Source organism: Mustelus asterias, chromosome 17 (assembly GCF_964213995.1).
Source record: "Mustelus asterias chromosome 17, sMusAst1.hap1.1, whole genome shotgun sequence".
Classification (NCBI taxonomy): Eukaryota; Metazoa; Chordata; class Chondrichthyes; order Carcharhiniformes; family Triakidae; genus Mustelus; species Mustelus asterias.
Genome location: NC_135817.1, coordinates 77,896,569 through 77,908,775, shown reverse-complemented (window position 1 = coordinate 77,908,775; position 12,207 = coordinate 77,896,569). Strand labels below are relative to the sequence as shown.

General features: G+C 48.3%; 1 protein-coding gene across 1 annotated transcript in view; it reads right to left on the bottom strand.

Moving 5' to 3' along the window:
* Nucleotides 1–266: 266 nt before the first annotated feature.
* The window catches only part of abcg1 (ATP-binding cassette, sub-family G (WHITE), member 1), a 59,125-nt gene continuing 47,184 nt past the window's right edge, over nucleotides 267–12,207 (bottom strand). The window contains exons 11-15 of the mRNA XM_078232067.1: nucleotides 10,426–10,594; nucleotides 8,413–8,513; nucleotides 6,317–6,475; nucleotides 4,199–4,317; nucleotides 267–2,414 (exon numbers count right to left, since the gene is read on the bottom strand). Of these exons, the coding sequence (XP_078088193.1) occupies nucleotides 2,186–2,414; nucleotides 4,199–4,317; nucleotides 6,317–6,475; nucleotides 8,413–8,513; nucleotides 10,426–10,594 (777 nt within the window). The 3' untranslated portion in view covers nucleotides 267–2,185. The remainder of the gene's footprint in view (nucleotides 2,415–4,198; nucleotides 4,318–6,316; nucleotides 6,476–8,412; nucleotides 8,514–10,425; nucleotides 10,595–12,207) is intronic.

Here is a 12,207-nt window from a genome sequence, read left to right as displayed (position 1 = left end):
TGTTGACTTTACTTATCACTTTACCTTGAAAGAGCAACTGGCCCTTTCTCAGCACCTTTGAGCAAGAGATTCGGTTAAACTCATGCTCGTCCATTTGGTGCCTCGGCTTTCAAAGTCCCATTTTGATGGTTAGCTCTCGAGAGGGAGTTAGCTGAGGGATAAGGAAACAAAAGCTAACAGGGGTTAGATGGGGTCGGCTAAGGTGGAAGGAGATCCACGTGGAGCTTAATTACCAGTGTGACGTGGGATTTAAGCACACAAGGGTTATAAAACAGGGTTAATTTATTCCACTGGCATCAAAGCTGTATAAACTTTCAAGAGAAAGCTTAACTTAAGGACAAAATTCAGTTGGGCAGTTCTCTGCATTGCAACTTTTACAGAATACAATTGTCTTGTTGAAAATCCACAGAAGTCTTCACCACAATCGAGCTGGCCAGCAGCTTTTCTCCCGAGCTCAACCTTTATCCCCCGACCGGATAACAAAAGGTAGATCATTTTGCTCTTGACCACTTGGGGCGAATGGGAACAAAGGTTATGGGGAGAAAGCAGGATCAGCCATGATCGTGATGAATGGCGGAGCAGGCTCGAAGGGCCAAATGGCCTCCTCCTGCTCCTATCTTCTGTGTTTCTAAAAAGGAAGCCACTAAGCTCTGTGCGACTCTCCTGATTCTTTGCTATCCCGATCCCAAAATTGACCTCACCTCTCCTCTGCCAACTGTTTTAAAAGTGAAGAGGTCAGTGTTGGAACTATTGGCACTCGATGTTAGCCTCAATCACTCCTGAGGTAAATGTGGAGTGATTAACTCTGGAATAATTCTTGACACTAAACAGAGAACGGTGCCTTCCATTCACCGTGACCTCCCATTTTGTACACCAGCTGATCCCGTGGCCCCTCTGAGTAAAAATGACGGAAAAAAAGCACGGGGGATTCTGGAAAGGTGAAGATTAAATAGATACATAAACTAATGTACACTTCGCTATATGCCTCGCTTGCGAGAGCTTCAGTCAGGCAGGGAGGGAAGTGATGGCCTAATGGTATTATCGTTAGGCTATTGATCCAGAAACATAGCAGGTGTTCTGGGGACCCGAGTTCAAATCCCACCACAGCAGGTGATGGAATTTGAATTCAGTAAAAAATATCTGGAATTAAGAATCTACTGATGACCATATAACCATTGTCAATTGTCGGAAAAACCCATCCGGTTCACTAATGTCCTTCAGGGAAGCAAATCTGCCGTCCTTACCCGGTCTGGCCTACATGTGACTCCAGAGCCACAGCAATGTGGTTGACTCTCAACTGCCCTCTGAAATGACCGAGCGAGACACTCAGTTCAAGGGCAACTCAGGATGGGCAATAAATGCTGGCCCAGCCAGCGACGCCCACATCCCATGAATGGATTTAAAAAAAACACCTGGGAAACTGGGGTGATCGGATCAGCTGTCTGGTTTGGAAATCTATCGATTCCAAATTCAGGAAATTTAGGCAAAGGATTTCCAACTTGGGACTAAAGAATTCGTCTCACGGAGTGAGCTGAATCTTTGTGCTTGCTCCGAACAAATTCCAAGTCGGCTCGCTAGCGAGTGCCAAGTTCAAGATAGCGGAGGCCGAGAAAGCTGCAAGGAGGCCCAACTCCCATCTGGGAGTGGTGCACGGTTACGCTGCACAGTGTGACCTGCTGCTTTTACAAAATGTGGCAATGACTTTTAATTTCCACTCCCCTGAAGCAAAGCTGGCCAGCAGCTTTCCTCCCGAGCTCAGCGTTTCTTTACCCCTGACCGAATTACAAAAGGTAAATCATTTTGCCCTCGACATCCAGAATTGGATGGCAATTCTATTGGGTGCTCCCATGCAGCAGCTCTGTCCTCCTGTGCCTGAGGGGCCAACCATGATGGCATGTTGGGTGCTGGGAACATTTGGCACAATGTCAAAATCAGACATTTGGAAACAGGATATCAAAGTGGATTCTTTTTTTTTGTTATTTGACTGTGGAAATGGTCAGGAAACCAGACCCCAAAACTGGGATCTCAGAGTCGAGAGTTCAGTACCAGAGGGGGAGGGGGGGAGGAGGGGCTGTGGTTCAGCCATTTTAATTCTATGGCGGAGTTTCCCTGAGGTGCAAGTGTCACTGCAGTGAGACAAGCTGAACTGCTCAACATTGGTGGTGCCCAATGACATCTGCCTGGTTTACCTCTCAGCCCGGATCTTATACCTTAACACAAAATAGGCTATGAGGCGCAAGGAGACAAAGAAGATCCCCAGGACGATGAAATCCAGGTAGAGTTTGCCGTGTTCCACATCGAGCTCTTTCAGAATGGCCTGCGACTTCTGGAAGTGGCAGGTCTCATCTTTCTCGCAGTGGAGATCTTCACGGTCAAGGCCGTAGATGGACAGGATGACACCCTCAAAGCCATACCTATGGGAAAGACAATGATCCTGTCAGCATCTAGGTGAATTATGGCACCACAAGAACTTAGCAAAAGCAACCTGGATTGGAGATGGCCATTCAGCCCATTAAAGGGGCCATTTCTTCGACAGATCATGAGGAATCTGGCCTCCATAGTCCCTTGCCCTAATCTTGGGCCCCCGCATCCCCCCCAAGACACTTCACAGTTAATCAAATGCAGTTCATAGAGTAGTCATTGTTGTAATATAAAAAATGTGGCAATTGATTTGCACATAGCAAGCTCCAGAAATATAACACATAATCTGTCTTAATACTATTGAGTGAGGGATAGATGTTAACCAGGACACTGTGGAGAACTTCCAACACTTTAATGTCATGTCATGGGATCTTATACTCCCACCTAAGAGGGTGGATGAGCCTTGGCTTAACATCTTTACATCTGCAGAGATGTAATTCTGAGGCTGTATAAGGCTCTGCTCAGACCCCATTTGGAGTATTGTGAGCAATTTTGGTCCCATATCTAAGGAAGGATATGTTGGCCTTGGAAAGAGTCCAGAGGAGGTTCATGAGAATGATCCCTGGAATGAAGAGCTTGAGTATAAGGAGCAGTTGAGGATTCTGGGTCTGTACTCATTGGAGTTTAGGAGGATGAGGGGGGATCTTATTGAAACTTACAGGATACTGCGAGGCCCGGATAGAGTGGTCGTGGAGAGGATGTTTCCACTAGTAGGAAAAATTAAAACCAGAGGGCACAACCTCAGGCTAAAGGAACGATCCTTTAAAACAGAGATGAGAAGGAATTTCTTCAGCCAGAGAGTGGTGAATCTGTGGAACTCTTTGCCGCAGAAGGCTGTGGGGGCCAGGTCATTGAGTGTCTTTAAGACAGAGATAAATAGGTTCTTGATTAATAAGGGGATCAGGGGTTATGGGGAAAAGGCAGGAGAATGGGGATGAGAAAAATATCAGCCATGATTGAATGGTGGAGCAGACTCGATGGGCCGAGTGGCCTAATTCTGCTCCTGTGTCTTATGGTCTTATCTCATCCCAGAGATAGCAGCTGAGAGAGCAGCTTAGTGGCGTATGGACATCGTCAACTTAGATTATGTCTCATGTCTCTGATGCGATTCAGAGCTATCACTGACTTATGGCTGACACTCTATCATGACACAAGGACCCTTTCCCACCAATCTGAAGCCACCTGTCCCTTTCCAGCCAGACACTGACAGACAATGGCTGGAATTCTCTGGCCGTTCACGCCGGAGGGATTCTCTGGTCCCATTGGCAGCGCACCCCCCCCCGCCCCCCCAACCCCCCAGTGGGTTTCCCACTGGTATGGGGTGATGTTAATTGGAATTCCCATTGCCAGCAGCGGGTCCAGAGAATCCCGAGCAAACAACGCGCCACCTCCCATTGGCGGGAAACACGCGGCTAGGAGGCCGGAGAATCTCGCCCAACATCTCCCTACATCTCCCTGTCAGGATCCCATTGATAGTGAACCCTCACTATTCAAACCCCTCCGATAGGGACAGCCCTGCCTTAGGGCTCCTCCAATCAACAGTCTCAGCACAAGGTTCCATCTTAGAGTCTCATTATTAGGACTTGTGTTTAACCATCACAACCCCTCCTACAGAAGGAACCCTGCCATTGCACAGAACCGAACTCAACTGCCCGAATATTTACACTGGACTCTTAAATAAATCTGCTATGCTAGCAGCAGTTTGGTTTGTAAATAAAGGAGTGTCAGTAGTGATATTCCCTCTTTCATGTCGAAAGCATTACTGTGGTTGAGTTACCTGACGTAAGAGATATATGACATCCACTGGAGGTACTTGGGAATCGTGTCGAAACTGACAAAGAATCCGGAAAACAGCAACACCGGAATGGCAGTGACAGGGCCTACAAATGTTGCCACCTGCAGACAGAAGCACAGAGGTCAATTCACAATGATATTAACACACTGCTGAATTTGGGGCAACATTCTTCACCCACAGGGGATGTCAACAAAGATTTGATGGTGTGACAAATGAAAACATGGTGGAGATGATGAGAAAAGGAATGCCAGCTATCATTGCATAATGCAGGGTGGCACGGTGGCACGGTGGTTAGCACTGCTACCCCACAGCGCCAGGGACCCAGGTTCGATTCCAGCCTTGGGTGACTGTGTGGAATTTGCACTTTCTCCCCGTGCCTGTTTGGATTTCCTCCGAGTGCTCAGGTTTCCTCCCACTGTCCAAAGATGTGAAGGTTAGGTGGATTGGCCATGCTAAATTGCCCCTTAGTGTCCCAAGATGTGCAGGATTAGCCATGGTAAATGTGTGCAGGTTACGGGAATAGGGTGGGGCAGTGGAACTGGGTAAGATGCTCTTTTGGAGAGTCAGTGCAGACTTCTGCACTGTGGGGATTCCATTATTCTGGATATATTGCCGTTCCTTCACTGGGTCAAAATCCTGAGACTCCCTCCCTAACAGCACTCTTGGTGTACCTATACCACATGGACTGCATTCCAGGGGTTCAAGAAGACAGCTCACCACAACCTTATCAAGGGCAATTAGTGATGGACAATGCTGAACTCTGGAGGGATGCCCACATCTCAGCAATACACAAAAAACTCAGCTGTTTGACAAGAGTTAAGAAACATCCAATTGGGTAATCAAATGTCTGGTTGTTTCTACTTGGCTGAGAAGAATAACCATAGAGGAGTCAGGCAGTTGATTAAAGAATAAAAAATATCTGATGCTTCAGCCAGTATTTGTAGCATCAATACTGATGTTGTGTGTGGCTGCACCACCATGACATTAATCCAAGCAACAAACGGGTCTATTATTCATACAAGATAAAAGCAAAATGCAGCGGATGCTGGAATCTGAAACAAAAACAAAAAATGCTGGAAAATCTCAGCAGGTCTGACAGCATCTGTGGAGAGAGAATAGAACCAATGTTTCGACTCCGGATGACCCTTCGTCAGAGCAGCTCTGACAAGGGGCCATCTAGACTCGAAACGTTGACCTATTCTCTTCCCACAAACACTGTCAGACCTGCTGAGATTTTCCAGCATTTTTTGTTTTTTGATCTAATATTCATGTTTGGCTCAACTCCTCAGGTGATGCTCTAATACATTAGCTGCGAGCCACATAAGAACGTAAGAAACAGGAAAAGGAGTCGGCCATTTAGCCCAAGATCCTGCCCCACTGTGCAATAAGATCATGGCTGATCTCCTACATCAACTGCCCTTTCCTACCCGATCCCCATAATCACTTGATTCCCTTTATGCCCAATACTCTATTGATCTCAGTATGGAATGGCCTGAATGACTGAGCAGCCACCGTTCATAGAATCATAGAATTCCTACAGTGTCGAAGGTGGCCATTCAGCCCATTGTGCCTGCACTGACTCTCCAACAGAGCATCTTGCCCAGGCCCTATCCCCTTTGTCTCTTTTCAACTTTGAGCTGTGGGCACCCTCCACTTCCCTTTCCAAGGCACTGACAGATGTGTCTTCAGCTGCCCAATAGAGAGAGAGGCAGAGAGAAAGAGACAGAGAGAATGAGAGAGAGAGACAGAGAGAGAAAGAGAGAGAGACACACAGATAGAAAGAGACAGAGAGTGAAAGAAACAGAGAGAGAGAGAGAGACAGAGAAAGAGAGAGGTGAGGAAGAAAGTGGGAGGTGAGAGAGTGAGAGAGAGAGAGAGAGAGACCATGAGAGAGAGAGAGAGGGAGAGAGACCACGAGACAGAGAGAGCGAGAGAGAGATCGAGGGCAGGATTTTCTGGCCATGCTCGCCTCAGACAAGAAAGGCAGAGGCAGAGACAGAGGCAGACTGAGATATAGACAGATGGACAGTATCTTCCACAATCAAACAGATACACTGAATGATTCGGCTGTTATAAGGGATCCAATCAGTGACCTCTGACCTGGAGGGACGTCGATGCTGCTCCAATCAGGAGACCCAGAGATTGGGCCACCAGTGATGTCATCGTCCCTAAAGCTGCAAACAGAATGAAGCGGAGAGCGTCGCACGGTTGTGATGTCATCCAGTAAACGATGCTGCAGTAGGCCACAGGAAACATTACCTACAAAACCAAATGGAAGCCATCAATTGCCAACATAATCCCATTGTCACGAGTCAGTCCCTCTATACTTTGCTTTTAGGTTCGTGTAAAAACTACCCCCCCCCCCAAGATATCTTCTCTTTTCCAACAAGATTCAGAATTCCTGCAGCTGGGAAGGAGCAGAGAGGTGATATGAGAAGCGGAGTGAGTTACCAGTAAAAACAGGAGATACCTGGCCTAATCAGCCCTGAGGGGGTGGCACGGTGGCACGGTGGCACAGTGGCACGGTGGCACAGTGGCACGGTGGCACAGTGGCACGGTGGCACAGTGGTTCGCACTGCTGCCTCACAGCGCCAGGGACCCGGGTTCAATTCCTGGCTTGAGCCACTGTCTGTGCAGAATCTGCACATTCTCCCCATGTCTGCCTGAGTTTCCCCCGGGTGCTCTGGTTTCCTCCTACAGTCTAAAACACGTGCTGGTTAGGTGCATTGGCCATGCTAAATTCTCAATCAGTGTATCCGAACAGGCGCCGCAGTGTGGCGGCTCGGGGATTTCCACAGTAGCTTCGTTGTGGTGTTAATGTAAGCCTACTTGTGTCTAAAAAGTAAACTTAACTGAGTTTCTATCAGTATAGATGATAACAAATGATAAAGTATTGCTTCAAAGTAGACTGACTATAGAAATAGTGCGGGGCGAGGGTTGGCTAGAGAAGCAGATTCAAATAAGTAAAAAAAGTAAAGTCAGCACTGACTCGAGGAAGATCAGGAAGTTTTTCCACAAGGAGTGATGAATGTGCAGAATGATTCCCAGGTAGTGTGGTGGGGATCATTTAGGAAACAGCTGGCTGCTACTGTGAGAGGACACTTTGCTTGTTCTGTGATTAATGAGGACAGGTGAGCTACAAACTCGCTTATTCATCAAAGCTATGCTTTGTAAACTAGGCGATACAGCGGCTCCCCATTGTCATTCCTTCCTTGGACTCTACCTCAGTAGGGGAGGGATGTGGGTGTGAGCCCCCATGTCCTGCAATTCTCAGGACCTGAACTCTGGTCATCCATTCACAAATCTTAACACTTTGCCTTTTCAGGTGTTCTTTGGCATCTGGTTGCCACTCTTCACAAGTGGCTGGACAGTCATTGGCAACTGATAGCCTGATGGGACGATCCCTGGTAATGCCTCTACCGCCCCCCGCCCCCCCCAACTGTGAGCAGCACATAGACCTGGAATCTTTCTGATAAGTCTGGCACCGCAACCCAACTGCTGTTAACCTGGTCCAAGTCTGTAAAAGACAAGCTAACAGAATTCTAAATTTGTCACAGGGTGAATGTGTCATATTCAATGGTTAGCACTGCTGCCTCACAGCGCCAGAGACTCGGGTTCGATTCCCGGCTTGGGTCACTGTCTGTGTGGCGTCTGCACATTCTCCCCGTGTCTGCGTGGGTTTCCTCCGGGTGCTCCGGTTTCCTCCCACACTCCAAGCTAGGTTGATGGCCATGAAAAATTGTCCCTTAGTGTCAGGGGGATGAGCAGGGTAAATACATGGGGGTACAGGGACAGGGCTGGGTGGGATTATTGTTGGTACAGGCTCGATGGGCCAACTGGCCTTCTTCTGCACTGTAGGGATTCTACGATTCAATTGTCCTGTGTTTGATTATGTGCGTCTGGTAACTGATCCATGCTCAATGTGCTTGATTAATTCAGCCTAGATGTTGACTCAGGGAAAAAAAACAATAAACAAACACCACAGAAGGAAGGAAAAAAAGTTTAGGCTTTTTCATTAGAGCAGTGGAGGTTATGGGGTGATAGGACAAAAGTGTTTAAAATTACAAAAGGAGGAGAGAAGTAGATATGCAGAGAGTATAGTAGAGCAATGATTGTGGAAGTGAGCTGGCAATCCAGTGAAACCTAATGCCATCAGAGAAATGGGATTCAAGAAGGGCCGATGCCTCTTTCCCTACCTGGAAGGGAACATCTGCCATCGTCTTTGCTAAATAGTAGGCCTTCAGGCTGTACCAGTAGTTAAGATGCTCCCGAAGGAATACCCCCATCTCCAGCGGAACTACATGAAAGAATAGCAACACAATCAGATTGACCCAGCTGCCACACTCGGGCTTTGAAACAGCTTACGGCTGACCGACTCTTCTCCCGTAACTGTTAGCATCACTCTCAGTTTCTGAGCTGTGGGATGTTAACTATCGGGTTCAGGGCTGAACTTCTCCTTATGACAGTGAGGGTTGGTGGAAAATTCCTTACAATGACACACGACCATAGCCAGATGAATGCACGGTGGCATGGTGACACAGTGGCTAGCACAGCGTCAGGGACCCGGGTTCGATTCCTGGCTCAGGTCACTGTCTGTGTGGAGTTTGCGCATTCTCCCCATGTCTGCGTGAGTTTCCGCCGGGTGCTCCGGTTTTCTCCCACATTCGGAAAGATGTGCTGGTTCGGTGCAGTGGCCCAAACAGGCATCAGACTGTGGCGACTAGGGGAATTTCACAGTAACTTGCAGTGTTAATGTAAACCTTACTTGTGACTAATAAATATACTTTTAAAAAAATTATCCTACTGTTAATAGTGAAGGAAACCGGCATTCTGTCTTTTGATTATTGGGAGAGGACTTCCAGCAATTTCCTTTCCTCAGGTTACACACTGACAGCCGAGTTTTGAAGATGGAAATCACACCTTTCAAGAGTTATGACTCTGAAACCATTTAACAATGGCAAGTCTTGATGTGCACTTTAGCAAAACATGCAATCAGAAATCTCCCTTAAAAAAAAGCTGTTCCGACATACAGGAATTGAAAGAAACTGTTCAAAGAACGAATTATAACCTCATAAAGAGGTCACCTGCCCCCTATGAACTGCTCCCAGGGTCAGCCTGGAGGCAACCTCTGACAGCAGGCCGAGGGGTTAGCTGAGCCTCCTTTGAACCAATTCTCCCCCATCTCCTCCCACCCCTTCTCTCAGCCCTATTCCCCCTCTCACTCACTGCCCCTCCACAATGATGAACTGACAGCTCTGGTCTCACTTAGATTTCACCATTTCACAAATCTTCAGTGGGCACCTCCATTTTGAGGCATCTTCATGATTTGCTACCTGCATTGGCAGTGCCCCTTCTCTCGATACGGCTGCTATAGCTACCCAGGAATTCAGGCATTCCAATTGGCCCTCTCCCCTGTGTTCTGATCCTAATTGAATGGGGCTCCCATCCAATCGTGACTCGGACACCACCTGAGTGAGGATCCGCATATGGTCCTGACATCAGGGTCCCAGTGCCTGCTGGGAAATTCAGCCAATGTGTTAGAAAAACCGCAATCAGTAAATTAATTAAATAACTCTGAAATTAAAAGCAAAAGCCAGTGTGCGTAATGGTGATCCTGAAACTAGATGATCAGACCATCCACAAATGTCCTTTCACCATGGAAATCAGCCATCCTTAGCTAGCCTGGCCTACAATCAGACCCAGAGCATTGTAGTTGACTCTTGGCACAGTGGTTAGCACTGCTGCCTCACAGCGCCAGAGACCCGGGTTCGATTGCCGGCTTGGGTCACTGTCAGTGCGGAGTCTGCACATTCTCCCCGTGTCTGCATGGGTTTCCTCCAGATGCTCCGGTTTCCTCCCACAGTCCAAACGATGTGCTGGTTAGGGTGCATTGGCCATGCTAAAATTTCCCTCAACGTACCCGAACAGGAGTGTGGCCACAAGGGGATTTTCACAGTAACTTCATTGCAGTGTTACTGTAAGCCTACTTGTGACACCAATAAATAAACTTTAAAAAAACATGAGGTTTCAGACCCACAGCAATGTAATTTGACTCTTAACTTCCTCTGGAATGTTCTAGCAAACCACTCAGCTGTACAGGGATGGACAATGAATTGTCCACATTCTGTGAATGTATGCAACAGACAACGTAAGCCTAAAGAGTTCTCACTCAGCTAGAGTGACCAAGCCTTCAGAGACAAGATACTCACAGGTAAGGACAGTTGGCATGAGTGCTGCGAACATCAGGAAGAGCATGGAGAAGAAGAGGAAGCCAGAGTTGCTCAACACTTTCTTTGCCTCGTTCCCAATGCCCAGGTACAGCAACCCAATCAGGAGCCCGATCCCAATGTGCGAGGTGATGCGGAGGTGAGTTAGAACCTGGTGGAATAAAGAACGTGCTGTAGGCCCATTATGGGGGGAAATAAAAATCAATAAAGGCGGTGTACGCTTCTACTATCACAGCAAGTTCAAATAGCAACAGGAGCCCTCAGATTTAGAATCTTAGAATCTTAGAAACCCTACAGCACAGAAAGAGGCCATTCGGCCCATCGAGTCTGCACCGACCACAATCCCACCCAGGCCCTATCCCCATATCCCTACATATTTACCCACTACTCCCTCTAACCTACGGACACTAAGGGACAATTTTAGCATGGCCAATCAACCTAACCCGCACATCTTTGGGCTGTGGGAGGAAACCGGAGCACCCGGAGGAAACCCACGCAGACACGAGGAGAATGTGCAAACTCCACACAGACAGTGACCCAAGCCGGGAATCGAACCCAGGTCCCTGGAGCTGTGAAGCAGCAGTGCTAACCACTGTGCCACCGTGCCGCCCTTATTTTTTTTTAGTCCCAATTTTGAGAGCGTGGCTGGGATTTGCTGGGCTCACTGTAATGGGATCTACTGGGGGCAATGCAACAGGCCAGCTAAAAGCACATTGACTTTTCGGAGGCAAAGGCCAATCCCAACACAGGCATGGCTGGAACATCCCACCCCCTAACTCTCAATTTACAGTCTATGAAAACTTGGATTAATGCTTGTAAAAAGAATCCCTTACTCAGCGACAGTGGGTGGCCTTCTCACGATCTCCTCTCTTCACCCACCCCACCTCCTTTCCTCCACATCGACCAGGGGCCGGATATCCCAGCTATGCTCACCTCAAAACTGGAAAATCCCACCCGAGGTCAACGGACTTTTGCATGGTCTCCCCCCCCCCCTCCTCCCGCTACGATTCCTGGGGCGGGCAGGACAGGAAAACTCCCTCCAAGGTGACTCTAGGCTGGGATTTCGCAGGTGCAGTATAACGTAAAACTCACTCATGAGTCCAAAGTCTGCAAAGATCTATTGTGTGAGTTATTAGTTGGTCACAGTGGCCAGGTAAGTGGGGGGTGGGGTGGGGGGGGGGGGGGGGGGCGGGGGGATGGGGTCTCAGAGAGGGGATCTAGCTCCAACAACGAGAAGAGTTTATTCAACTAGCATAATTATTTATACACTTAGGACGGGACTTCCCGGTTTTGGGCCAGCATGGCCGGAAAATCCCGAGGTCAACGGACCTTTGCATGGTCTGGGTCCCGCCCAGCAAGGGTGGTTGCAGAGGGAAGTGGGATCGGCATCAAAGGGGTTGGGGTGGTGACTCTCAGTGTTCTTTCCCTCACTGGCAGTGGGTCTATCGATCAGGCACCAAGTCCCTTTGAGGCCTTCCCACCTTCAACTTAATCAGCACAGTAAGAAGTCTCACAACACCAGGTTAAAGTCCGCGACAGGTTTACTTGGAATCACGAGCTTTCAGAGCGCTGCTCCTTCCTCAGGTGAGTCTGACTTCACCTGATGAAGGGGCAGCGCTCTGAAAGCTCGTGATTCCAAATAAACCTGTTGGGCTTTAACCTGGTGTTGTGAGACTTCTTACTGTGCCCACCCCAGTCCAACAATGGCATCTCCACATCAAATGTAATCGGGGCAGAGGCAGGAGGAGGCAGTATCCCAAACCA